This window comes from Equus quagga, chromosome 14 (genome assembly GCF_021613505.1).
Source record: "Equus quagga isolate Etosha38 chromosome 14, UCLA_HA_Equagga_1.0, whole genome shotgun sequence".
Taxonomy (NCBI): domain Eukaryota; kingdom Metazoa; phylum Chordata; class Mammalia; order Perissodactyla; family Equidae; genus Equus; species Equus quagga.
In genome coordinates this window covers 46877859-46901653 of record NC_060280.1, presented here as the reverse complement: position 1 = coordinate 46901653, position 23795 = coordinate 46877859, and the positions used below count along the sequence as shown (strand labels likewise).

Genomic DNA, 23795 nt, shown 5'->3' with positions numbered 1-23795 from the left:
ATAACTTAACATGAAACTTGTTGGAGAGGTCACAGCATTTTCCTTCAATGATGTGATAAAATTTTGTTATTGTCTTCTGGAATACAGCTTTTCTGATAAGTCTGACGCTAGCCTTGCTTTTGTATGTAACTTCTCTCTCTTTTTTAGGCCTATATTCTCATAGTTCATCTTTTATTTTTACAGTTCCAAAAAATTGGCTGAGATGCGTTGGATGTGTCTTTGTTCATTCGTTTTTATGTGGAACATGGTAAACTATTTTGATCAACACTCTTAGAAAGTATTCATTTCAAAAGCATGTTCTTTAATTATATATTGGATTATTGCTCCTATTCTCTTTTGATTTTTTTCCTTAGGAAATAGAATTCTTTTATTGGCTCCTTATTATCTTCCCTGATGATTTCTATCTCTGTTCTTTTTCTATAAGTTCTTAGAGCATTTTTCATGTTTGCCCTCAACATAAATGCTGTTTTCTGAGTAATCAGTTCAGTTCTTTATTAATTCCAACAGATTTTTCTTTCTGCTATTATGTTTTTAATTTTTGCAATTATTCCTTATCTTACCCATTTCTCTTAGTCTCAGTGTGTCTCTCCTTGTGGCTTTCTGTTTCTATTTCTTAGGGTATATGGTTGATTTTCTTTTGAGTTTGCCAAATTGCTTATAAATATTTCTCCTAATGCCTGTAGGGAATTATTTTCAAGACTGTTCCTTTGTTGTCCCTTAGGCTGATACTTCCTTTTCCTTGTCAAATAAACTTTTTTTTTAGGCCCTATTTTTTCTCTTCTGTTTGATTATGGGTAGGTTTATTCAGAATCAGTGTTTGCCAACAAACAAAGGGTCTGGATTGCCTTTCGCCCTGTTCTGTTCACTTGTTTGAGTTCCTTTTTATATCTTCAGCTCTAAAGTAAGTTGTTTATGTATAACGTTTAGAATACGCCTATTAAAGTCTGTCATCTAGTCAGCTTTTGTAGACAAAGGTAGGATCTTGTCTTGCTTCTCTTCAGTGCCTTGCTCTCTGGTTAGAGAGAGTCTAAGAGAGCCTGTGATTCTCAACATGCACTACTTGTATGAGTTTCCCTGTGTCTTTTCTCACTTTATAAAGCTTTACTTATGAAGATTACACCTCCTATGTTACCATGTGCCTCTGCCAGAACTATCTTCCTCTTCACTCCTGTATACAACACACGTTTTCTGGGGTTTGCAGTTTCTTTCTGAATGTGGAAATATAGAAAGAGAGGAAGTGTCATAGGGAACAATACTGTAGCTACAAGAAGGTATGCAACAGCTACAAGAAGGTATGCCTATGGAATATAGGAACTGCTGCCCAGCTTTGTAAGGGATGTAATCTTTGTATTTCCAATTAGGTGGTAGACAATGGGCAAAGGAGAAAGCATCTTCCTTTGTGTGATCTTTCACATGAATAGCATTGTGTGATTTTTTTTCAGTATACTGTGTGTTACTTATTATGTTATCTTTCTATCTAATTTTGTTGTCTTCATAACTAGTAGAAATTCTTACCAGATTTTGGCAATCAGCTTGTTAGTCTGAATTTTTATTATTATTAATAGAGAACACTTATTAAGTATATATGATGTGTCAACACTGATAAAAACTGTAAATATATTAATTCATTTAAATTTTATAACAACCCTTTTGTTGGGTACATTTATAATTATTACAATTTTATGGATGGGGAAAATGAGGCATAAAGAGGTTGAACACCTTGTCTAAGAGTACCTCCGTAGCATGTGGCACAGTCACGATTTGAACCCAGGAAGTCTATATATTTGCGTATTCCAAGTTTTTATCCAGTTTTTCTGCAACTTATAGGCCCGCCTTCCTCCCTCTCTTTCTGCCTCCCTTCATTTTTTTTCTCCCACTTTCTCTCTTCTTTTCTTTGTTTTGTGGCTACATAAAAGACTATATCAGGAACTGGCAACTAGATACCATTAAAAAATGTGACTTTTTTTTGAGTTTTAGAATGGAATATAAAAAATATATGTGTGTGTGTATATATATATTTTAGTTCTTTGGGTATTGCATTAAGGTTACTTTATGAAACCAATTATTAAACTTTCAAAAGTATGAATTTATTTCGATTTCAAATTTATTGAGCAGAATTAATTTGTTCTCTGTTATTTGCCTTAGGCGAGCATTGGGCTGTAGCAATAATGTCTAACCTTTTGTCTAATCCTCCCTAAGCACCTAACTTGAACCAGGGAATGACTTGATTATCATGAAAAATTAGATTTACTAGATTAGCACTGCCTGATACTGGCACCACTAGAGATATGGCTACTGAGTGCTTGAAATGTGGCTGGTCTGGATTGAGATTTGCTGTAAGTATAAAATACACTCCAGATTTTGAAAGCTTAGTATGAATAAAAGAATATAAAATGTCTCATTAATACTTTAAAAATATTTATTACATGTTGAAATGACAATATTTTTGATTTATTGGATTAAATATTAAAATCAATTTTGCCTGTTTCTTTTTTGGCTGTTTTAATGTGACTACTAGACAACTGAAAATTATATATGAGGCTCATTAGTCTGTTAGGGAAGAGGACAGACAGGCAGTTAGAACGGTGTGGTAAGTGCCAGATAGGAACTCATATATAGAAGCTGTCTAACCCAGTTTTGAGGCCTACCGAAGGTGACCTTTAAGGCAGCAGTAGTACCTTGTTTTTTCTTCCTTTTCCTTCTTTTGAAGACTCTTAAGTCTTACTTTTTGGATGGAAGGAAATAAAAGTCAAAAGCTATTTAAAAAAATGTTTGAGAATCTTTCTAATGGTCTTGGTACTCAGTGTAATGAAAGAAATCAAAGTTGAAGTAGAAGGCCTGAGTCTGCTCTCAGAGACCACTACTCGGCCCTCCTCCAAAACTGGCTGAGACAACCAAATGGATGGTGGTGCCGCTTGCTAAGTGTGGAACACAGGTCAGTTTGAGATCTGTTGAATTCAGGGTGTCTGTGGGACATTTAGATGGAGAGGAACACTAGGCAGTTGATGTGTGGAACTGGAGTCTGAGAAAAATCTTGGCTGTCAAGGTAGATTGAATTTAGGTGAAGTCATAGATAAGGTATGTGATCATCAGAAAGTGAGTAAAGTGAGAAATGGACAAACCTCTGAAGAACAGGGAAGGTTGAGGAGAGGGAATATAAAGGTCATTGAAAAAGAATGACCAGGGAAGGAAGAATTTAGCCAGGATAGTATGCTTTCAAGAAGCAGGCAACTGCAGATAGTATCTATTGTAGCTAAAGATAAAAATAAAGACTGAGAAATGTCCATTGTCTTTAATAATGAGGAGGTTATTGGGGAGAAAGCAGGTTCCCTGGAAGGGGTTGGATTAGGTGGCAAAGCCAGATTGTAGGTTAAGGAATTAATAGGAAGTAAAGAATTGGAGGCAGTGAATTTTATTGTTTGGCAGTGAAAGAGGTGGAGGGAGAGGCTTTTGGTAGCCAGTGGGATGTATTTAGCCTATGTCAACTTGTGTATGTGTGCGTGTGTGTCTTTTCTGGGGTTGTAAATCCGTTAGAAAACCATGTTTCTATATCTTTACATTCTTGGAATCCAGTGTAGCATCCTTTATAAGGTAACTTCTCAATAACAGTTGTTGATCATGATAATTTATTTAATATGTCTTTCAACAAGATTCTTTATCAACATCATTTTCAAAGTCTCTAAACATTAAATCTATGTAAGAGCTTGATTTTATCAAAGTTTAAATGCATGAAGGCCCTTGGGCGTGGCTTAATGAAAAGAAAACAGGCTTTGTAGTCCACTACAAGTACCAGTCAAATCTAGACTCTGACACTTTTTAGCTATGTGATCTTGAACTAGTTAATTGTCACTTCTGGCCTCTTCTTTCTTATGTAGGAAATGGGGATAACAGCACCTACATTTATAGGGCTGTTGTAATGTTCAGTGAGAAGATGTGTGAAGTGTTTTGTATAGAAGATGTGTGAAATCTTTTATATAGTGCCTTATACGAAATAAGCACTCAGTAAATGCTTTGTAGAAAAACAGCAACTTCACGTGTTATACATGCCAACACTACAGTTTTTATAATTTGATTTAAAGTAGTATGTGAGATAGATAATGTTATAACTTTAAATAAGAGCAAGCATACTCAGTTGAAATTTGAGTGAAAAATTAGCCTTTGAATAAAAAATGTTTCTTTTCTTGCCCCCTCCTCCTCTTTCCAATCCAGGTCCTGAGGGAGTCTAACAAATTAGCAGAAATGGAAGAACCACCCTTGCTTCCAGGAGAAAATATTAAAGACATGGGTCTGTAATGGTTTTTTTGGTTGAATTTCCTTCTTCTTTCTGACTGTACGGACTATTCAGTACTCTCAGTGTTCAGAGAACAGGCCCACTGTCCGAGACAGCTCTCATCTGGCAGCGCTCAGTGCTGCCAGCCTTCCAGCAGTCAGTGTGTCTAGACCTGTTGGTTATGTCTGTATTTGGACAACTGGGAAACATGCACTTTGAATTATATTTTGTTTCTTCCCTGGTTTGCTTTACTTTCATTGAAAGTAGGTGGCTTTTTTTCTTTTTAAACTGTTGCTGAATTCTTTGAAAGAAAATTTCATTATTTTGAATTACTGCAGTAAGATAATTGAGTTGCCTAGATAAAAAACATCAAATTGTCACTTTGTATGAGTAAGTTTTCTTAAAACACATTCTTCTTTTTGCTTCCTTTATCTTATTCTGCTCTGAATAAACTCAGGCCAATTTTTGGATGAAAATGTTTCATCTCCATTGCAAAGCAGTCCATTTGCCTGTAGGTCCCTTTCTTTGTCCAGCCTGAGGAACTAAGCGTTAACTTACTGTATGGACTAGAAATTGGAAACAAACATTTAAGCTATTTTTTTGTCCTTGTGTTTTTACTTTGTTTCATCTGTGTGATATCTACAAAATACCCATAGCTTTTGAGAAATAAAGTGATGTATTAGGAGAATAAAGTAAATGGTTTCTTAGCCAAGTAAATACTTTCATATTATTATCAATCATAATTTTAAAAAGGAATTGATAAATGCTTAATATTCCCTAGCCAGGTGTCATTTCCTGTGTAAAAAGTATGAAGCCAAAGGGGGAACTACCCCAAAATGGGTTCTTCTTGCCTACAGTACATTTAGTTCCTTCACACTTAGTGTGGTACTTGTCTCTTCTTGCTCTTGACTCTTGACTGAATACCTCCCCAGTCTATTTTTCTCCCCCCTTACTCACCCTTGTGGATACCCTAAACTCTTATTCTGCTGAACTACTTACTGAGTTAGGTATTATATATTATCAGCACTGGATATGATATAATAACAATAGTTACCCTTATTGACTGCTTAAGGTCTCATTTAATCATTCTTATCTTCTGGGAAAGATACTAATCTCATTTTGTAGGTGAGGAAACTAAGGCGTATGGAGATTGCCTAGCTAGTAAAGTTATAGCTAGCATTGTGACAATTTTTTTCCTCTTCTGAACCTAAAGCACATGCTATTTCTACTATGATAAATGACATTATAAAAGACTTTCAAGTTACCACTCAGTCTTTTTTGTTGGCTCCTCCTCCTTAAATAGCAACATTCCTTTTGGGACTTCCTCCTTGACCCATTTCCCTTTTCCCTCCTCTGTGCTCTTTTTGGTTGATCATATCTGAATTAGTAACTTTACCTTCCATATATTTACTGATGACTCCAAAGTTTGTTATTTCTAGTGTGACCCTCTGTCCTAATGCATATAAACAAGTGCCTGCATCTTAGACACATGTGCTTGGATATCCTATAGATATCCCTTATACCCAACATCTCCAAAACTGAAATTATCACCTTTATCCCTAAATTTATTTCTTTTCTTTTATTCTCTCCCTTGGCTAATAATAACTCCACTTGTCCATTCATTCAAGGCAGAAGTCTAGGAGTCATCCTAAACTGCTCCATTTTTCTGAACTCTGGCATCCAATCAGTTACCAGATCCAGAGGACTTAGTCTCTAAGAATTTGTCTTCCTCTCAATTTTCATGAGCCCTTGGTGTAATATTTATGTATATTGAATTTCGGGTACCTATGAGAAACTTCAAGTGGAGATATCTAGGAGAGATATCTTAGGAGCTTAGGAGAGAGATCAGGGCTGAAAGTGCATATTTTGGAATCATCAGAACATAGATACTAGTTAAAAATGAGAGGAGGAAAATACCTGAGAGAGCATATGCAGTGAGAAGAGGGCCAAGAAGATACACGTAGCTTTAGTAGACATTTTACAATTATATGGTAGAGGAACCAGGGAGGGAAATTGAGGAGTGAAGAGAGTGTGATAAAATATAAATTAGAGAGAACCGGCCTGTATACTTACCTTTGTCCAAGTAGGTACTTTACTTTCCCACCTCTGTATCTTCGATTAGGTTCTTCCTCTGCATTGGGTGCTTTCTCACCATCTCTGCGAATCTAAAAGATGCCTGCCATTAGGGCACAGCTCACAGGCCTATGTTTTCTGATCCCCTAGCTGAATGGATTTCCCCTTCTCTGTATTACTTAGAGTACATCTTTGTGTCGGTCTGTACAGATTGCATGCTCTCATATATTTATTTGTATATATCTCATATCTTGTAGATATGTATTCTCAAGGTCATTTTGGTCTACCTTGCAGAAACTAATATAGATTTTTCCTCTCAGTGAAAATTTGAGAGTATTAGTAGATCTAAGCTCTTTTGGTACCACTAGGCAGTATTAGTATTGCAAAATTTAGAGGAATACCTAACAGATTAAATAAAATATTCTGATTCAAAACTGTCTATATAGACTTGATTATTGTGCCAAAAATTAAATCTAATATCAAGTATAAGGCTAGCATAACCTTGAATATATTAATTCGTGTAGAAAAGATGTTTGATCTTTAGTTGGTCTAATGTCAATCTGCAGTTTAGGTGTTTTAAAAAGTTACTAGTGTTAGGAACATCCACAGAATGCTTTAGGGAAGTCACAGTCTCAGAGTATTGTGGCCTGGGCACATCAGCAGTAGAGGTAGCCCAAGACTGCAGTATTTCCACCTTTAACACAAGAGACAGACAGTGCTCTGTTAGTGGCTTTGCTTTGCTTGATGTGGTAGAAAGAGATTTGAATTTGTAGTCACAGGAACTGTATTCAAGTCTTAATCTTAGCAATTACTGGTTCTAAAACATTAGGCAATATGTTTTACCTCTCTGAGCCCTGGTATTCTCATCTAACAATTGTAGGTGATATAGATCTTATATTTAAAGGTTGTTATGAAGATTAAAGGAGGTATTCAGGTGAAAAGTACTTATAAACTCTGAAGTGCTAGGCCATCAATTCTGGTTGTTACTACTGTCGTTTATTCTGGTAAGGTTGCCAGTCACAGTCTCCCTTCTGTTTGGTACACACCCTGCTAAGCGTAAATTCTCTCTTCAGAGTGACTTAGCTGCCACCAGCCTGAGGAGGAAGGATAAAGGGGACAGAATGAAGCAGAACCTAATGATGATAATAGTAACATAGGTATAAACCCTTATATTTGTACTTGCAATTTTGGAAGCACTTTCATGTGTATTATCTCTGGATTTTAGAATAAAGAGGGAGGTGCAACAACAACATTGGACTAAGAGGGACATATCCTGTAGTAAAATATAGAATAATAAGATTGATTTTCTTGTGTGAGTAAGAAAACTGGCTCTGGAAGGAGTCCAGAAATGTTTTTAATAACATTGAATAAAGCCTTTCTAGTTGAGGTAAAAATTCATACGGTCAAGAAATATATGCAAGGCGAGTTTGTGTATCTTTCTATAACGATGGACTTATTTAATTTTAAAAGCTTCCCTCTAAATGAAACGTTGAAAGTGCATTGGAAACAATGATTTAAAAAAATGTAGCTTGATCTTGAACATTCCCAAGGGAACTATTTTGAAGGTTAGAAATGTTTGTTAGAAGATCAGTCTCATTTCAAATTCCACACAAAGCAATCTGTCCGTCAAAGTGATGCATAAAAAGCCAAATCAGGAAGTTGCAATACCTTATTAAACATATTTCATGTCCCTAACGTTTCCCAGAAGTCCCTTGATAGGTTCTTAGAAATTTGTTGCTCCTAATTGTGCATTACTTCCTAGGAACGATGAAGATGTTCCTTTATCTGCTGATTTGCTGCAATAATGACATAGCAGGAATTTATGAATATTTTAAGATATAAAAAAACTTTATATTGGGCGTTATGAACTGTACCATATTAAATATTATTTTGTGCTAGTGGTAGCTAAGTTATTCTGCTTAATTAATGCATATTCTAGAAAACATAATACTGTATAGATTTGTCATTTATCATTTAATAAAGCAATGCTTATGATTATTACTCTACAAAGTTTGACATCAGTGGCTTGGTTAGGAATATAATATCATCCTATTATACTGTTGTTTTTCTAAGAAATTTTATTTCGTATACATTTCATTTCCCCTGCAGTATTTTCCCCCATAAATATAATCAAGTCAGGAGTTTCTGGTATTATCCGATTCAAATATTGTATTTTTAGAGGAATGTTGATAAACTAGACTGTGGCCAGAAGAAGACCAGCAGATTAGTGGGGTGGTCTAGAAACTGTAATGAGATGAGGGATGACTGTGACTTGAGACATTTACTGTTGTTACCCACCCTTGCCACCACCTCTCCACCCACTCCTCCAACTACCACACCTGTTTTATCCAACAGGGAGAGTGGCCATCTTTGTCTCCTTCTGTTCTGTCTCCGGATAAAGGATGTTCCTCTGCCTCTCTAGTCCTTCCCATTTATTCTGCATTCCTCCCCTAGATTACTGCATTGTTGGAAGCTTGGATTTGGTTTCTAAGTTCTCTTTGAATCACTGTTTCTGTGATTTTTGAGCAGAAGTTAGACTAGCAATCAGAATTCTATTAAATTTTATTTGTGAAAAGATGAGAGTGCAGTTTTTAATAGTGCACAATATATAGTAAATTGTGGACTCTTTGCCTTTTCAGCCAAAGACGTAACTTATATATGTCCATTCACTGGTGCTGTACGAGGAACTCTGACTGTCACGAATTACAGGTTATATTTCAAAAGCATGGAACGGGTAAGACGTTGTTGGGTGAGATTTTTATATGTACATCTTTGTGTTGTTTGCAGACAGTTCTGTTCATTTTTGATCACTTTTAATTAAAGCATTTCTAATTAAGGTTTTTCTCAACTATAGTTCTACAGTATCAATTGCTCATTTTTTACTGTTTTTTTCTTTCCTTCCTTTAGGATCCCCCATTTGTTTTAGACGCTTCTCTTGGAGTGATAAGTAGAGTAGAAAAAATTGGTGGTGCTTCTAGTCGTGGGGAAAATTCTTATGGACTAGAAACTGTATGCAAGGTAATTGTTATAATATACATGGAATTTTATTTAATTTGAAAAGCTTTCTATTAAATAAAGCCTGTGCTTAGAAACTGGTTTCCAAAATATCAAATGGATTTCTTACTAGAAATTTTATTCTAGTGGAAGAAAACAACATTTAGGAGTAATAAGAAGGTGTTCTATCGTGAATTAGACTTGAATTCTTTTGGACCCAATACAAAGTACTTTCACATTAATTATTTCATGTTGAGCCTCATAAAAATTCTCAAATAGGCATAATAGACATTATTACCTTTAATTGTCAAATTAGAAACGTAAGGCTCTGAGCACTTAAGGCATAGTACTTTGTAGTGGAAGAATTGGTTATGATATGTTCATCATCACCACCTTTGCTGTTTCTAGTTCTCCTAATTTTTTTTGCTTCTGAAACAATGTGGGAAACACTTAGTGTTATAGACCTTCCCTATTTTCTCATCTAACTCACATTCTTTAAATGCATTGATACTTGAATGAAACTTAGATTATTACAATTTTAACATTCGGTCATAGGTATTTAATACCATGTGCCACATCTGCAGGGCACTGTTCTCCTTATTATGGCCTATTAACACCTGTGCATGTCTCAATTCTGGGTCACCTTTTTCCTTTCTTTTGCTGTTCTGCCAGTGCCAAAAGTAAAAGCAACAGCACATCCATAACTTTCGAGATACTTTCTGATGCTAATCTTAGAAGTTTTGTGAATCTAGAATTAAAGCTAATGACTTAGTAGTTATTTTTATGCTTTTCCATTATAGCTGGAAGGGCTCGGAGAGATTAATAGCTGTCAACCGTATGTCAGGCATGTTGTCTCCTGATCACTCTTCTGGGGTCTAATAGTAAATAGAACATAGAATATAAGAGGACATGAAAGAGGATGACTTTGAAATCTTGATCATTTTAAATGTAATTTTTTCCATGCAACAAGATCCTTATCAACAAACCCAAACATTAAGGCCCCTGCAGACAAACCATAGACCCCTGCTATGGTACTTTAACAGAGTGATTATGAATATCTCTGCTAATTGTAAAGATGTTCTCACACATGTTTGTTTTAACATACAGTAGAGCTAGCATTCTAGTCTCGGATCAGTTTGAAAGAAGGTGTTCTACTTGTTCATGGACTGTGGGTGCATTGTAGCGCAGTGTCACTGTGTTCAGTTTTATAGAATGGGATATAATAAAGCTATTTTGAATTCTGCCCAGATTAAAACACTTAAATAAAATGGCTAGTCTTAAAATTATTCTTAATCCCCAATTTTTTCTTAGTGCTGTTAAGCTGTCAGTATACCAGAACATGAATATCTGCATTCAGCCTGGGCATAGAAAACTGCTTGAGGACACGTAATGGAGGGGAGCCTTGGTCTCTATCTGACTTTAGAGCCTGGATGAATAGTTTGAAGCCCAACTATTCAGAGTTTATCTGCGAGTAGATGGTTGAAGAACTTGGAGATGGAGTGGAGGAAGAGTTCAGGCAGAGTTTGGTTCTATCAGTCTAGTAGCAGGAGGCTTACAAAGAGAAGATCCAGTGGAAATGAGTCCTGGGAAGGGATCATAACTCAGAAAATAATCACCAGGCATAATGGGAACAAAGACACTTAGGAAATATCACAACAGCTAACCAGGTTTTTAATAGAGAAATTCATGACAGAAAATGCGCTTTTATAGGGAAAGGACACATGCTGATAGTGTGATTAGTCTTGCTATTAAGCTGCAGATATAAGCTCTCTAATCTCCAGTCTCTGCATCAGGTGCCACCTCCTTCATTGGCCTTCCTTTGAGTCCATAAGCAGTGGTAAATTTTCTGTCCTCTGAATTCTGCCTTGTATTAGAGTGCGTTCTGTTTCTTTTTATTTCTCTCAATAAGGTGTTGTAATTTCCTGCCTCCAGGAGTTGCTGTCCGATTTATTTTTGTATCCCAAATTCACATATTTTACCATATTACAAGTTAGTTCCAAGTTACCTTATCTGTTTATTAAATAAAAAGTGAACAAACAGTAATAAATGACTTGGATCCTAAATCTTTTCTAGGATATTCGGAATTTACGGTTTGCTCATAAACCTGAGGGGCGAACAAGAAGATCCATATTTGAGAATCTAATGAAATATGCATTTCCTGTTTCTAATAACCTGGTAAGATGTTTCTTATCTTTGAAAAATCTGTATTATAATTATCGGTGCAGTGTAAAGAAACTTGTCTGTTCTATCTAGAGTCTCTGCATTTATGATCCTGCTTTGCAATTTAACCAGATGTATAATTTAGGTTTAATCTGATTTCTTGGACCAATTTTTTTACGTATAAAATGAGGAAGCTGGACTCGCTTATTTCCAAGGTTTATTCCTGCATGCTGGCATTCTATAATTATATGATCTTTCTATCCAGGATGTTTCCATGATAAAAAGCTGTATGTTGTCTTCATTAGGATTTGAAATCTTCTTTTTAATTGGGAGCTGAGAGTTAAGTCTTGCAATTTTAGGAGGGAAGAATGGGCAGATACTTAATTGAGTTCCTACTATGTGCTATTAACAGTGTCAGGCTCCCTCATTTATGTTATATAATCTAACTTCTACAGTAGCCCTATGATGGTAAATATTATTTATCCCTATTTATGAGTTGAAACCAGGAGCAGGTAAGCAATTAACTCAAGGGCATAGCTACTAGGGAGTAAAATTTGGAATCAGTACTGCTCTTCTGACTCTAATTTGAATGTTTGTCATCATAGTTGTTCCTGCCATTCTGTCTACATAAATGATAAATTAACTTTTCTTTTTTGGCACACAGATTACTTGCTGAAAAATATAAAGTTTATTCAGTATGTTTTAGAAAATGCAGCATAAACTTCAAAGCTGCTTAATTGCTGATCTCTGTGTTGTCAGACTAATTGATTATATCAGATGATGTCTATTTTTATGTGATGTCTTTCATTATTTAGAAGTAAATCTAAAACAGCTATGAAAGACATCTGATGTAAATATGGTGTTATGTTAGCATTTGATAAATCTTGGTGGTGGGCTTCTGCTTTTTTATATGTTTGAAAAATATGAAAAACAGTACGTTTTCAAAATTATAAAATAAAAGCTAGAACAACAATATAAAAAAAGGACACCAATACAAAATATCCTTGCAGATAAGTAAATAAAAGCTTTGTGTATGATAAGGGTACGTTTCTGATTCGTTACCTCTTCCCATGTCTTTTTTAGTTTAGTTAATAAACTCTATTTACTTTTTTGTAGCCTCTTTTTGCTTTTGAATACAAAGAAGTATTCCCTGAAAATGGGTGGAAGCTGTATGATTCTCTTTTAGAGTATAGAAGGCAGGTATGTACTTTTTTTCTTTCAATTTTCATATTCTGTATTCTTTTCATTACAACAAAAGTTTTATGGTAGAAGTAAACAGCTTCATATAGTTGTGTGGTTTCTGTTGTTGGTTTTTTTAGAAGGCTATTCCTGATGTTTTGGCTGCCTTCAATTTCTTTAAACTGCTTTTCAGACTATACTTTTTTGTGAATCTTTTCTTATTTAAAAGTTATAACTAAATCAGTTTGTTTTTAAGATGTTTAATAATTTTTTGAATAAAAATAAAGTGGTAAGTATATTTGCATTTTTATATTCTTATATGCCATTCAACATTGTTCACTGAGATTTTTCTCTTTTGGGTATCCTATAATTTAATTCTGAAAAAATTTCTTGGGGCTGGCCCAGTGGTGTAGTGGTTAAGTTAACGTGCTCCACTTTGGTGGCCCTAGCGTTTGCAGGTTCAGATCCCAGGCACGGACCTAGCACCACTCATCAAGCCATGCTGTGGTGGCGTCCCGCATAAAATAGAGGAAGACTGACACAGATGTTAGCTCAGTGACAATCTTCCTCAAGCAAAAAGAGGAAGATTGACAATGGATGTTAGCTCAGGGCTAATCTTCCTCACACATAAAAAAAATTTCTTAATAGTTTTACTGCTTATAATTTAGCTCCACATAAAATTTTAAAAGTTTTACTTCTTCACAGAGGACACACTTCTACATAAAATGGTAACAAATCAAACCTGATAGTGTACAAAAGAGATAATACATTGTGACCAAGGTGGGTTGGTTTAATATTAGAAAACCTATTAATGTGATTCACCACAGTAAGAGATTAAAGCAGAATTCAATCTTGAAATCTGAGTTAGAGGGAATCGTTCTCGCTATTCTTCCCCAGTACACCACTTCCCAAAGAGTCCTTATACTGCAATACTTAAACTCTACCCAAAATAGTCTTTAGTTTTAATTTTCTACATTGCTTCACCATGCTTTCTTGAGAATTAAAATTCAGACACATTGATTCTTTCTTTGTAATCATTGGATTTCATATCCAAATTATTCTAGAATTCAGATATAAAAATCATTAAGCTGTGATTTTTGTATTTAGATTTCATACACTGCATTTTAATTATAAAGCTTCTAATTTACTTAGTTTTGTTTCGCAAAGCTAGGAAAATGCAAAGACCATGACTAGATAACTAAATTTATCCACATGGTTTGAAACTGAGTTTGTTGATGCTCAGTGCCATGTGGCAAGTGAAATTTAAAATTCCTCATTCAGTTATAAAACCATCAGTTGGCAAAATATGAAGCAGAATGCAAAAGAAATGGATCAACTAGAAACCAAGAGTCTACAAGTATCATTGCAAGATTTTTGCTAATCCAAAAATCCACTGTCAGAATTAGGTGGGAAAGCAACCAGAAAATCTAACAAATGTCTTTAGATTGATAAATATGAGTAATGTTCTTTGGGAAACTAGGCAACAATTGCTATCTGTTCTAGTAGCCTGAACATAGAACTTTGCAAAGCAGATGAGATAACTGTCCGAAGAAAAGAAATAAATTATTATTGAAAAGAAAAAATAAAGAATAAATCACTACCCATACAGAAAGAGAATTATGAGATTAGGAAATGTGGCCATCAGAATAGGATGTTGAACTCTACATTAAGTGATATAGATTCTTTATGGTCTTTGACTTACTAGATGAATTTAACTTTTTCTGCAGAGTTAGATACTTTGAGTCAACTAAGCTAAAGTCTAGTGGAGGAAGACCACTGTATTTTTTGTAGTTAAAAGACTCAGATTTTTTTAAAAAAGTCTTTTGTTTATTATGAAAGAAAATGAAGATAATCTCTTAATATAAACCTTAAGATTAAAGATAAAGCATTCCTTTTTTTTTTCTTTTAAATTAAAAAAAAAAAAATGAAAGTCATGATACTTGCACTCTATAAAATTCAAAAGGTACAAAAGAGTATATTGTAAGGTAGGTTTCCCTTCCAGGCCGACCTTGCCCCCAGCCATCCCAGTTCCTCTCTATTTTTTTTTAAGCAGATGGTAGTATGTTTTCTGTACCTTTCTTTCTGTACCTTTCTTTCTCATTTAATATAGTTTAGAGATTGTACTATCTCAGAGCATACAGGCCTCCTTATTTTTTTCTTTAAAATTGAGATACAATTCGCATAACATAAAATTTACCACTTTAAACTGTACAATCCACTGGCTTTTAATATATTCGCAAAGTTGTACAGCTGTCACTACAATCTAATTCCAGAGCATTTAGAAGACTTAGTCCTGAATCTTAGCTCTAGCTCTTACTTAGCTTTCACACTTAGCCACGTGCTTTCAATGAGTCATTTATGTCACAGTTCCTTTATTTTTCACTTGTTGATAGGACCTGCTTTAGGGATTGTTTGAAGGATTAGTAATATACAGGAAGGTATTTTATGAACTATAGAAATCTATCCAAATGATTGTTGTTATATTTTTTACATTGTAAAGCTCTGAAAACAGAAATCATGACTGATTAGCTTTACTGTGTGCTGCCACTAAAAGGAAAAGGAAAAGCCATATTTCACAAAAGGAAAGCCATATTAATTCTATAGACCTATACATTATAGTGCTAAAATAAATTGTGTATTTTTTAAAATGGGCAAAACTATTAATAACCATTTAAGTTTGTTATATAGGAGAGTTTTCTTCAATTTACTCTTGACATGTGTAGTGATTATACAGATGACCCTGAAATTTGTGGATAAGATGAAGAAAAATCATGAAGTTGCCAAGACAGTAAAAATCAGTATAAAGAAAATGAGTATGGTCTTCTGCACAAACACTCAATCATAATGTAGATGTATTGCTTAACAAATTTGGAAAACACTCAAATCCTGTCAAGGAAAACAGAGTTTATCCTGAGAACTGGAGTGTAAGTAACTAAGGAAAGCTGTAATCCAGTTAATTTGGTTGTAACTTGGCTCTGACAAAGGGATATATTAACTGAAGGGCAGTGATTTGCAGGGAGAGTAGACAAATGTAGGCCAAAGATCTACATTGTTAGTATGTCTTTACCACTGTCTACAAGGAGAGTGTATGCTGACCAGCCAACTCCAGTTTTCTGCTTGGAAGGCAATTCCTTTAGTGAAGATAGGCGTGTCAGTTTATCTAAGAATGAGGAGGACAAAAGCCAATAGTTGTTAAGGTAATTTAAGTCAGTGGTTCTACCCCTACCCTGCCACTTCCCTGAAGAATGTGACACCATCCCAATGGGAACAGTGGTTCTCCCAGATAGTGATTTTTCAGGGTTATGGGAAGGGCATGAGAGAGATGGGAGTATGTACCTGGGTTGGGGGTGGTACATTAGGATCTCAGGAGATGTTTGCTTTTCAGATGATCTGACCCTCTTAGTGCTGACTCCATGATTTCTAAGACTTCAGAAACTAATTTTGCTTTTTAGGGAAGCTTCGTTGTGTTGTGTTGATTTATTCATTCATTTATCAAATTCTTATAGCACCTATTATATACTAGTGGCTAAATCTGCAAAACAGAAAGACACAATCCTGACTCCCAAAGAGCATATGTTTCATGGACGGTTCAAAGAAGTAAACTAACAATTGAAATATATAATAATGAACACTGTGATCGACAGAGCAAGTCCTCTGTCAATCAAGTGAAAGAATATGAAGCCATTTGGGAGCTGAAAGTAGTTGATAGAGGCTAGACTAGTGTGTAGAGTGACAAGGGATCAGTCTGGGGAAAGCAGGGATGTGAAGGCTTTGCTAAGTCATAAAGGATTTTATACTTTATGTGAAAAGGAATAGGTAGCCATTGATTGCTTTTAGGAAGAAAAATGACTTGATAACTTTTACATCTTAAAAGATTATTGTGGAGGCAGTGTGGAGAATGGATTGCAGAGGGACAGGAGAGAAGTGATAATGGTCGGAATTAGGGAAGCGGCAGTGAGGATTGAGGGAAGTGAGCAAACTTTTCTTCTGGTACTTTTGGAAGGAAAAATCATAGAAATTGGTCATTGATTGGTTGTAGGGGATAAGGGAAAGGCATGATTGAAGATGGTATGCAAGTTTCTTGCTTGAGTACCACCTCTATAAACTTACCAATTCACTATACTTTATTGTTATTATAGCATATAAATATATGTTTTTAAATCTCTAATGAAACTTTTATTTCTGGAAATAAGTAAGGATCTTGCCTGAACAGTTGTCTAGTACGTATAAAGTTGAGGAGAGGAAGAGGGAAGGGGAGATGTAGATCATAGGAAGCAAGTTGGGATCAGGCTAATTAAAGGGGATAAATAGGATCTGAGGGACTAATGAAGAAGCAGACCATGGCTGGGGACAGATGGAAACTTCTCATGGCATTTCCCACATGACTGCTGGGAGGGAATTTTCTCTTAATTGCAATAGCCTCCTTGCTGTTTGGCAACAGCTTGAGAAATACTACTTTAAAGGAGAGTACATTCTGCTCTTTGATTTCAGATTTTCATAACAATTTGGTGAACCAGGATAGTAAATTTTTTTAGGAACAATGTACTTTTATGTACAAAGGACAGATTTGGAATGTACATGGAATTCTTTACTATTTCCTTTGGTCAAGTTACAGTCTTTGCCGCAATTTCTTCATCTGTAAAATGAAGTTAACAAAACCTGAATACAATGATGTTTGTGTGTATGTGTGTATGTATGTAAAGAGGCTGCTGGCATAGTGCCTGCACATGGTAGGTGCTCATTAAATGTATTTTTTACTATAATTTGGTTTCTTTCTTTTTTTGTTTTGTTTTGTTTTTGAGGAAGATTGGCCCTGAGCTAACATCTGCTGCCAATCCTCTTCTTTTTTGCTGAGGAAGACTGGCCCTGAGCTAACATCCGTGCTCATCTTCCTCTACTTTATTTGTGGGATGCCTACCACAGCATGGCTTTGCCAAGCGGTGCCACGTCCGCACCTTGGATCCGAACAGGTGAACCCCAAGCCGCCGAAGCGGAACATGCGCACTTAACTGCTGCGCCACTGGGCCTACCCTGGTTTCTTTCAATTCTGTCTTTTTCTGTTTGATGATATGAGTTGTCAGGGGTCATAAAATGTAAAAAGTATATATTTTCTTAATTCCAACCTTTTAATATAATGGCTTTATCCTCTATATTTCTATAGAGTGGAGGATAGAAAATTTAAGTGTCTTACTAGGGAATCCTATGGATTAAGTGAGACAGTATACTAGTAGATAAGTATAGGAAATATTAAAGGACCAAGTGATAGCTTAGTAATCAATGTGTTTTTAAAAAGTCGTTTAAAGTATTTCTCTTTGCCTCTTTTTGGCTTTTCCTCCTATTATTCCCTTGCTTTTCTAACATGTTTTAGATTAGCAACATTCCATTAGTACTCTAATGGAGGCGTGAAAAATTCACTGTAGGCATGTAAGTGATAAATAGGTATACAGGATTCTGGTGGACACTGGTGCCTGCCTTCTGAATTTCTTTGTATAGGTGAATGGCAGGAAAATCAATCAGCCAATCAAACTGAAGGAGACTGTGTTCTTTTTTGAGACAAGGAACATTTGCAGTCTTACTGCTTCCTTCCTTTCCATTGGATATGTTTAGCACAGACTCAGCACTGGATCCATATTGATGACTTAATCTATTAACATAAAATCGAGTGCCAAAATGAACACAGATCCCTATGTTAGAATGTCTCATCCTAAAAGCCTGGTCACCGCAGGCAGACAATAACTATTGCAACAACTGTGAAGAGGTGGGTAAGTGGAGATGAGTTGAACAGAGTGGCTTCTATTCTAATGTCTTAATATTTTAGTTGGGTAGTAATTTGTCATGTTTTATTTTACGTATAGGGAATTCCGAATGAAAGCTGGAGAATAACAAAGATAAATGAGCGATATGAGCTTTGTGATACATACCCTGCCCTCTTGGTTGTGCCAGCAAATATTCCTGATGAAGAATTAAAGAGAGTGGCATCCTTCAGATCCAGAGGCCGTATCCCAGTAAGTATGAAGCTTCGGCGAGACTTTGCAAATGCTTTTGTGCTCTCCGTAATGCTGAGATTAACAAATGGGAGAATGGATGCAGGATAAAAAAAGCTACAGCAGCTGGTCTTTTATTGGGATATTAGAGAATGAGTTATTTAGTAAAATTAAAACTTTTGGAGAGAACACTTAGATTAAAGAGGTTTCTGGAGAGTCTGACATGGGTATTAGAGAACTGCACAGAATTGCATGATTCTTAACTTGACAACAAAGTTGGCTTTGTGTTATTCACTATTTCTTTATCTTATACATTCTTTAGTCATGATGATAAATGTTCTTTTCCTTTAAATCCTAGAAAGAAGAAAACTTTACAAATTTATGATAAATTACTTTGTTCTAGAAAGATCAGCTCAAATAATTTTAGATACAAAGTTTTGTAGATTCTGAAGACTTTCTAGTTGGACAGTTTTGCTGATACAGTAATAAAACTTTAAAAGTGGGGTTTACTTAGCCCCTTGTTAATGTATTTTTTTCTAGAGACAACACTTTCCAATAGTCAATGACTTTCATAAATCAACATCTGATTAAAGAATTAGACCAAGTTTTCCACATGCTGGAATTGGCTTGAAAGAAAGGTGATTTTTTTTTTTTTTTAGCAGCCTTATATATCCTTTCATGGCTAGGCTTTGGATCCATTTAGAAAGCAGAGTTTTATAGAGTAATGTTTTTGAGAAGAATTATAAACAGAGAAGTATACAAAGGATATGTTGCCATTTTTTCCTCCATTAAGGTTTTATCATGGATTCATCCTGAAAGTCAGGCCACAATCACTCGCTGTAGCCAGCCCATGGTAGGAGTGAGTGGGAAGCGAAGTAAAGAAGATGAAAAATACCTTCAATCCATCATGGACTCCAATGCGCAATCGCATAAAATCTTTATATTTGATGCCCGGCCAAGTGTTAATGCTGTTGCCAATAAGGTGAGATTGTCTTTCAGTAATTAAGATTGCCGTTACAATTCCGTGAATCAGCTGAGTTTGGCAGGAGCCACAGTGTAGTAGAAAGTTCAGGCTTTCTGATGATAAAGATGTAGATTTTAACTCTGGCTCTCCTACTTGATGGTATGACTGAGTTAGTTATTTAATCTTTTTAGACTTTAATTTAATTTGCTCATTTGTAAAATGAGAATAGTAATAGCTGACAAGGTTGTTTTAGGGGCAAAAAGTATCTATTATAACATAGTACTTGGGGCTGGCCCAGTGGCATAGTGGTTAAGTTTGCATGCTCTGCTTCTGTGGCCTGGAGTTCACAGGTTTGGATCTTGGGCATGGACTTGGCACCACTCATCAAGCCATGCTATGGTGGCATCCCACGTGAAAAATAGAGGAAAATTGGCACAGATGTTAGCTCAGTGACAGTCTTCCTCAAGCAAAAAGAGGAAAATTGGCAACAGATGTTAGCTCAGGGCCAATCTTCCTCAAAAAGAAAAAGTGAACAACCCTGTGCTTATTTACATAGTAAATAGGTGTTCAGCAATTATTAGTTTCTTTCTCCTTTCTCCAAACTTGACAACTAACTGAGCTTATGACTGACTAGTGTGCACAGCACGACTGTAGGAATCGTGAAGCAGAGTTCTCAGTGCCAGTGGTGTCCTCTTCTGACTGTCCTGCACCTATAAAGGCTGTTCAGACTGAAGGCTTGCAGTTAGCTGGAGCAGTAGTTCTTATTTCTGCTGTAGGATAAATATTTGCATTGTGGAAATACAAATTCTGGTCCAGTTGACAAAATCTATTATAGGATGAGAGAGGAGAGATACAACTTAGCTTTAAAAAGATATGTCTTTTTTTTTGTTACCATCACTAAGCGATGTATATGTATTAGAGAAGAATTAGCTAATGCAGATAAGCAAAAAGAAGAAAATATTTTTAAATGCCCCTAACCGTGTAACTAAGAGAGAAACCTGGTGGTCTAGTGGTGCAGATTCAGCTCTCTCACTGGTGGCCCAGGTTCATTTCCTGGTTGGGGAACCATACCACCTGTCTGTCGGTTGTCATACTTTGGCAGCTGCATGTTGCTGTGATGCTGAAAGCTATGCCACCAGCTATTTCAAATCCCGCAGGGTCACCCTTGGTGGACAGCTTTCAGCAGAGCTTCCAACTAAGACACACTAGGATGAAGGACCTGGCCACCCACTTCTGAAAAAATTGGCCATGAAAAGCCTGTGAATAGCAGAAGAGCATTGTCTGATAAAGCGCAGGAAGGTGAGAGGATGGTGCAGAAAAACCGGGCAGGGTTCCACTTTGCTGTACGTGGGGTTGTTAGGAGTCAGAATCGACTTTAAGGCACTAACCACAAAAGAGAAACATCATTAAACTGTGGTTATACTACCAGACCTATGTGCATATATGTGCACACGTATATTTGAAAAAGAGAGGAATAATTGTAACTTTCCTTTTTTTAAATTGACACTGTATCTTTTTATGCCAGTAAACATTCATCTCTTACATTATTTTAGTGGTACAATAATAACACCAACTGTTGTTGGCTATTTCTGTGTTTTTTGCTATTATAAAATAACAGTGCTGGGATGATCTTCCTCTAAATTGTGTAGCATGTACCTAATTATTTCCATCCTGTTTAGTGTTTTGAGAGCATTGTGAGTTCCAGGCATTCTCTCTTAAACTGTAAATATTCCTCCTTAAAAGAGAAATGAGATAATGTGTATGTGAAGCCCATACCTCAGGGACTGGCATATATTTTTCCGGTAATTACTTGTTCCCCTCCTTAAACGTTATACCATGAATTATCAGGAATGAGACTTAGGATGTTTTCTAGGATGAGAGAAGAAGGAGAGAGCAATATAAGGCAGAAAAGGTGGTAGGGCAAAATGTTATAGTCCTCATCTTACTATTTTCTTTAATCATTTCCACAATATTTCACAATAGAAATCCCCCCTTTTTTTTTTTTTTGAAGACTCTGATATATTTTGTTTATTGGAACATTTTTCTGATTACAAAATGGTTAATATACAATATAAAAGAACTAGGAAAGCATATAAAAAGTAAAGAAAGGAAATAGAAATCACCCATAATCACTAATATTTTGATATCTTTTCCTCCTCTGTTTTTTCTGTGCATTTATTTATTGGTTATTTTGTTGTTTTTCCCCTTAACATTATATTATAAAATTATTTTTTTATGAAATATTCTTGAAAAATTCTTTAGTAGTACTCCTCATATAGCTGTATCATTATTCATTTAATCATTCATCTGATATTGGGCATGTAAATATTTATTTACTATTTTAAATATAGCTGAAATAAATATCTTTTGTTGGCGTATTTATTTCCTTAAAATAGTTTCCTAGATATACAAGTAGAATATCAAAATTTAAAATATGCATATTCTAAAAAGTTTTGTTACATATTGCCAATGTTCTTCAGAAAGTTTATTCAATTTACCAGCCTTTTGTCTTTTTCCCCCGGTTTTAATGAGATATAATTGGCATAGAACATGGTGTAAGTTTAAGGTGTACAACATAATGCTTTGCTATATGTATATATTGTGAAATGATCACCACAATAAGGTTAGTTAACATGCATCCCCTCACTTGATTACAATTTTTTTTCTTGTGATGAGAGCTTTTAAGGTCTGCTTTCTTAGCAACTTTCAGATATACAATACGGTATTGTTAACTATAGTCGTTATGCTGGACTTGACATTCCCACGACTTATTTATCTTTCCACTGGAAGTCTGTACCTTTTGACCACCTTCACCCAATTCCCCCATCTGTCTCCCCTTTTTTAATTTGCAAGAGTATACATCCTTATTGCAACAAATATTTTTACCTGCATAGTAAGAATATTTTTATAGCTTCATCAGTATGAATATGACAAATGCTCTTGAAACCGTGACCCATGTCAAGAATGAAAACTTTTCCAGCCACTAAATCTTCCATGTGTGCCCTACCCTGGTCACATTCACCTTCTACCCTGCTAAAAGTAGCCACTACCCTTACTTTTCTTTATACTTTTATTACTGAAGTGTACATCCCTAGACTCTGTAGTTTAGCCTTGCCTTTATAAATACCGTATTTGATATGTCTTTTCAGTCTCTCAATCTATAGTCTTTCCCTTGCTCATCTTTTCTTGTCTTTATTTTTTAGGTGTAGAATTTCCCATAGTTGAGGTTTTGCTAACTACATTACCGTACGGTTCAATTTTCTTCTCTCCTCTGAATTTCCTTCACACGAATTCAGAGGTTTATTTAGATTCAGGTTCAATCCCTTTGGCAAGGCTGTAGTCTATAGGGGATATATCAGGAGGTACATAACTTGTGGTTGATTCTCCTTTTTGGGATGTTAGCAGCTGTTGATGCTCAGTGCCAAGATACATTAATTCACTGGGTTGCAAAATGGTGATATTCTGATTTTGTGATTTCTTTTTGAGCTATTCGTTAAGCTCTTTGTATAAAGAAACACTTTCTCTTATCTGTATTTTGGTTAACCAGCAGTTCAGTTCGTATAAGAAAGCCAGGGTAAATGCTTGATTCTTCTCATTTACCAGTTTTCCCAATAAAGAATTTACTCCCTGTCATCTCATGAAGGTAACTAATTTTTTTAAGTATCATTATAAATGCATGTATTTAAACATATTCACTATTTTCTAATCCAACGCAGGCAACATTTTTCGAAGTTGCGGTTTCCCATCCTGGGTCAGAGGGAGGCTGTTGAGGTTGTCCCCTGAGTTCTTCTGATGTAACCATAGTGATCTTTGCTCTCTGGTGTGACAGGTATACCAGCCTCATCAGGAAGTCCTGCGCAATTCCTGCCCGAGACTTGGAATAACCATTTCCCCAAGAAGTTCTGGTTTCCATTAGTAAGAAATGGTGTTTCAAACCATAACCTGGGTGCTCAGGATACTTACTTGCTACTGGGTTGGTTCTGTTTCTGGGTCTTTTCAGTGAATAGAGCTAGGAAAACTGTATATTTTTAAAGATAAAGTACCTCATGAGTTCATACTGGTGCTTTCAATTTAAATTCAGTGCTAAAGAGTTTTTACATAACACCTTCTGAATTACACGTTTCTCTCCCTTCTTCCACACCAGGAATCCTGGTTCTCAGTGACACAGGGG

The 23795-nt window shown here is 35.6% G+C and overlaps 1 protein-coding gene across 8 annotated transcripts in view; it reads left to right on the top strand.

Annotated features, from left to right (window-relative positions):
• The window catches only part of MTMR2 (myotubularin related protein 2), a 101741-nt gene that overhangs the window by 59097 nt on the left and 18849 nt on the right, over positions 1–23795 (top strand). For 4 of the 8 annotated variants that reach the window (XM_046684769.1, XM_046684777.1, XM_046684773.1 and 1 more), the window contains 7 exons: positions 4210–4285; positions 8983–9077; positions 9251–9361; positions 11411–11512; positions 12614–12697; positions 18532–18681; positions 19454–19642. In XM_046684769.1, coding sequence (XP_046540725.1) covers positions 4210–4285; positions 8983–9077; positions 9251–9361; positions 11411–11512; positions 12614–12697; positions 18532–18681; positions 19454–19642 — 807 coding nt within the window. Of the gene's footprint in view, positions 1–183; positions 248–2254; positions 2337–4209; positions 4286–8982; positions 9078–9250; positions 9362–11410; positions 11513–12613; positions 12698–18531; positions 18682–19453; positions 19643–23795 lie in introns of those variants that run through there. The other 4 variants (XM_046684771.1, XM_046684772.1, XM_046684770.1 and 1 more) reach the window with 3 other exon arrangements.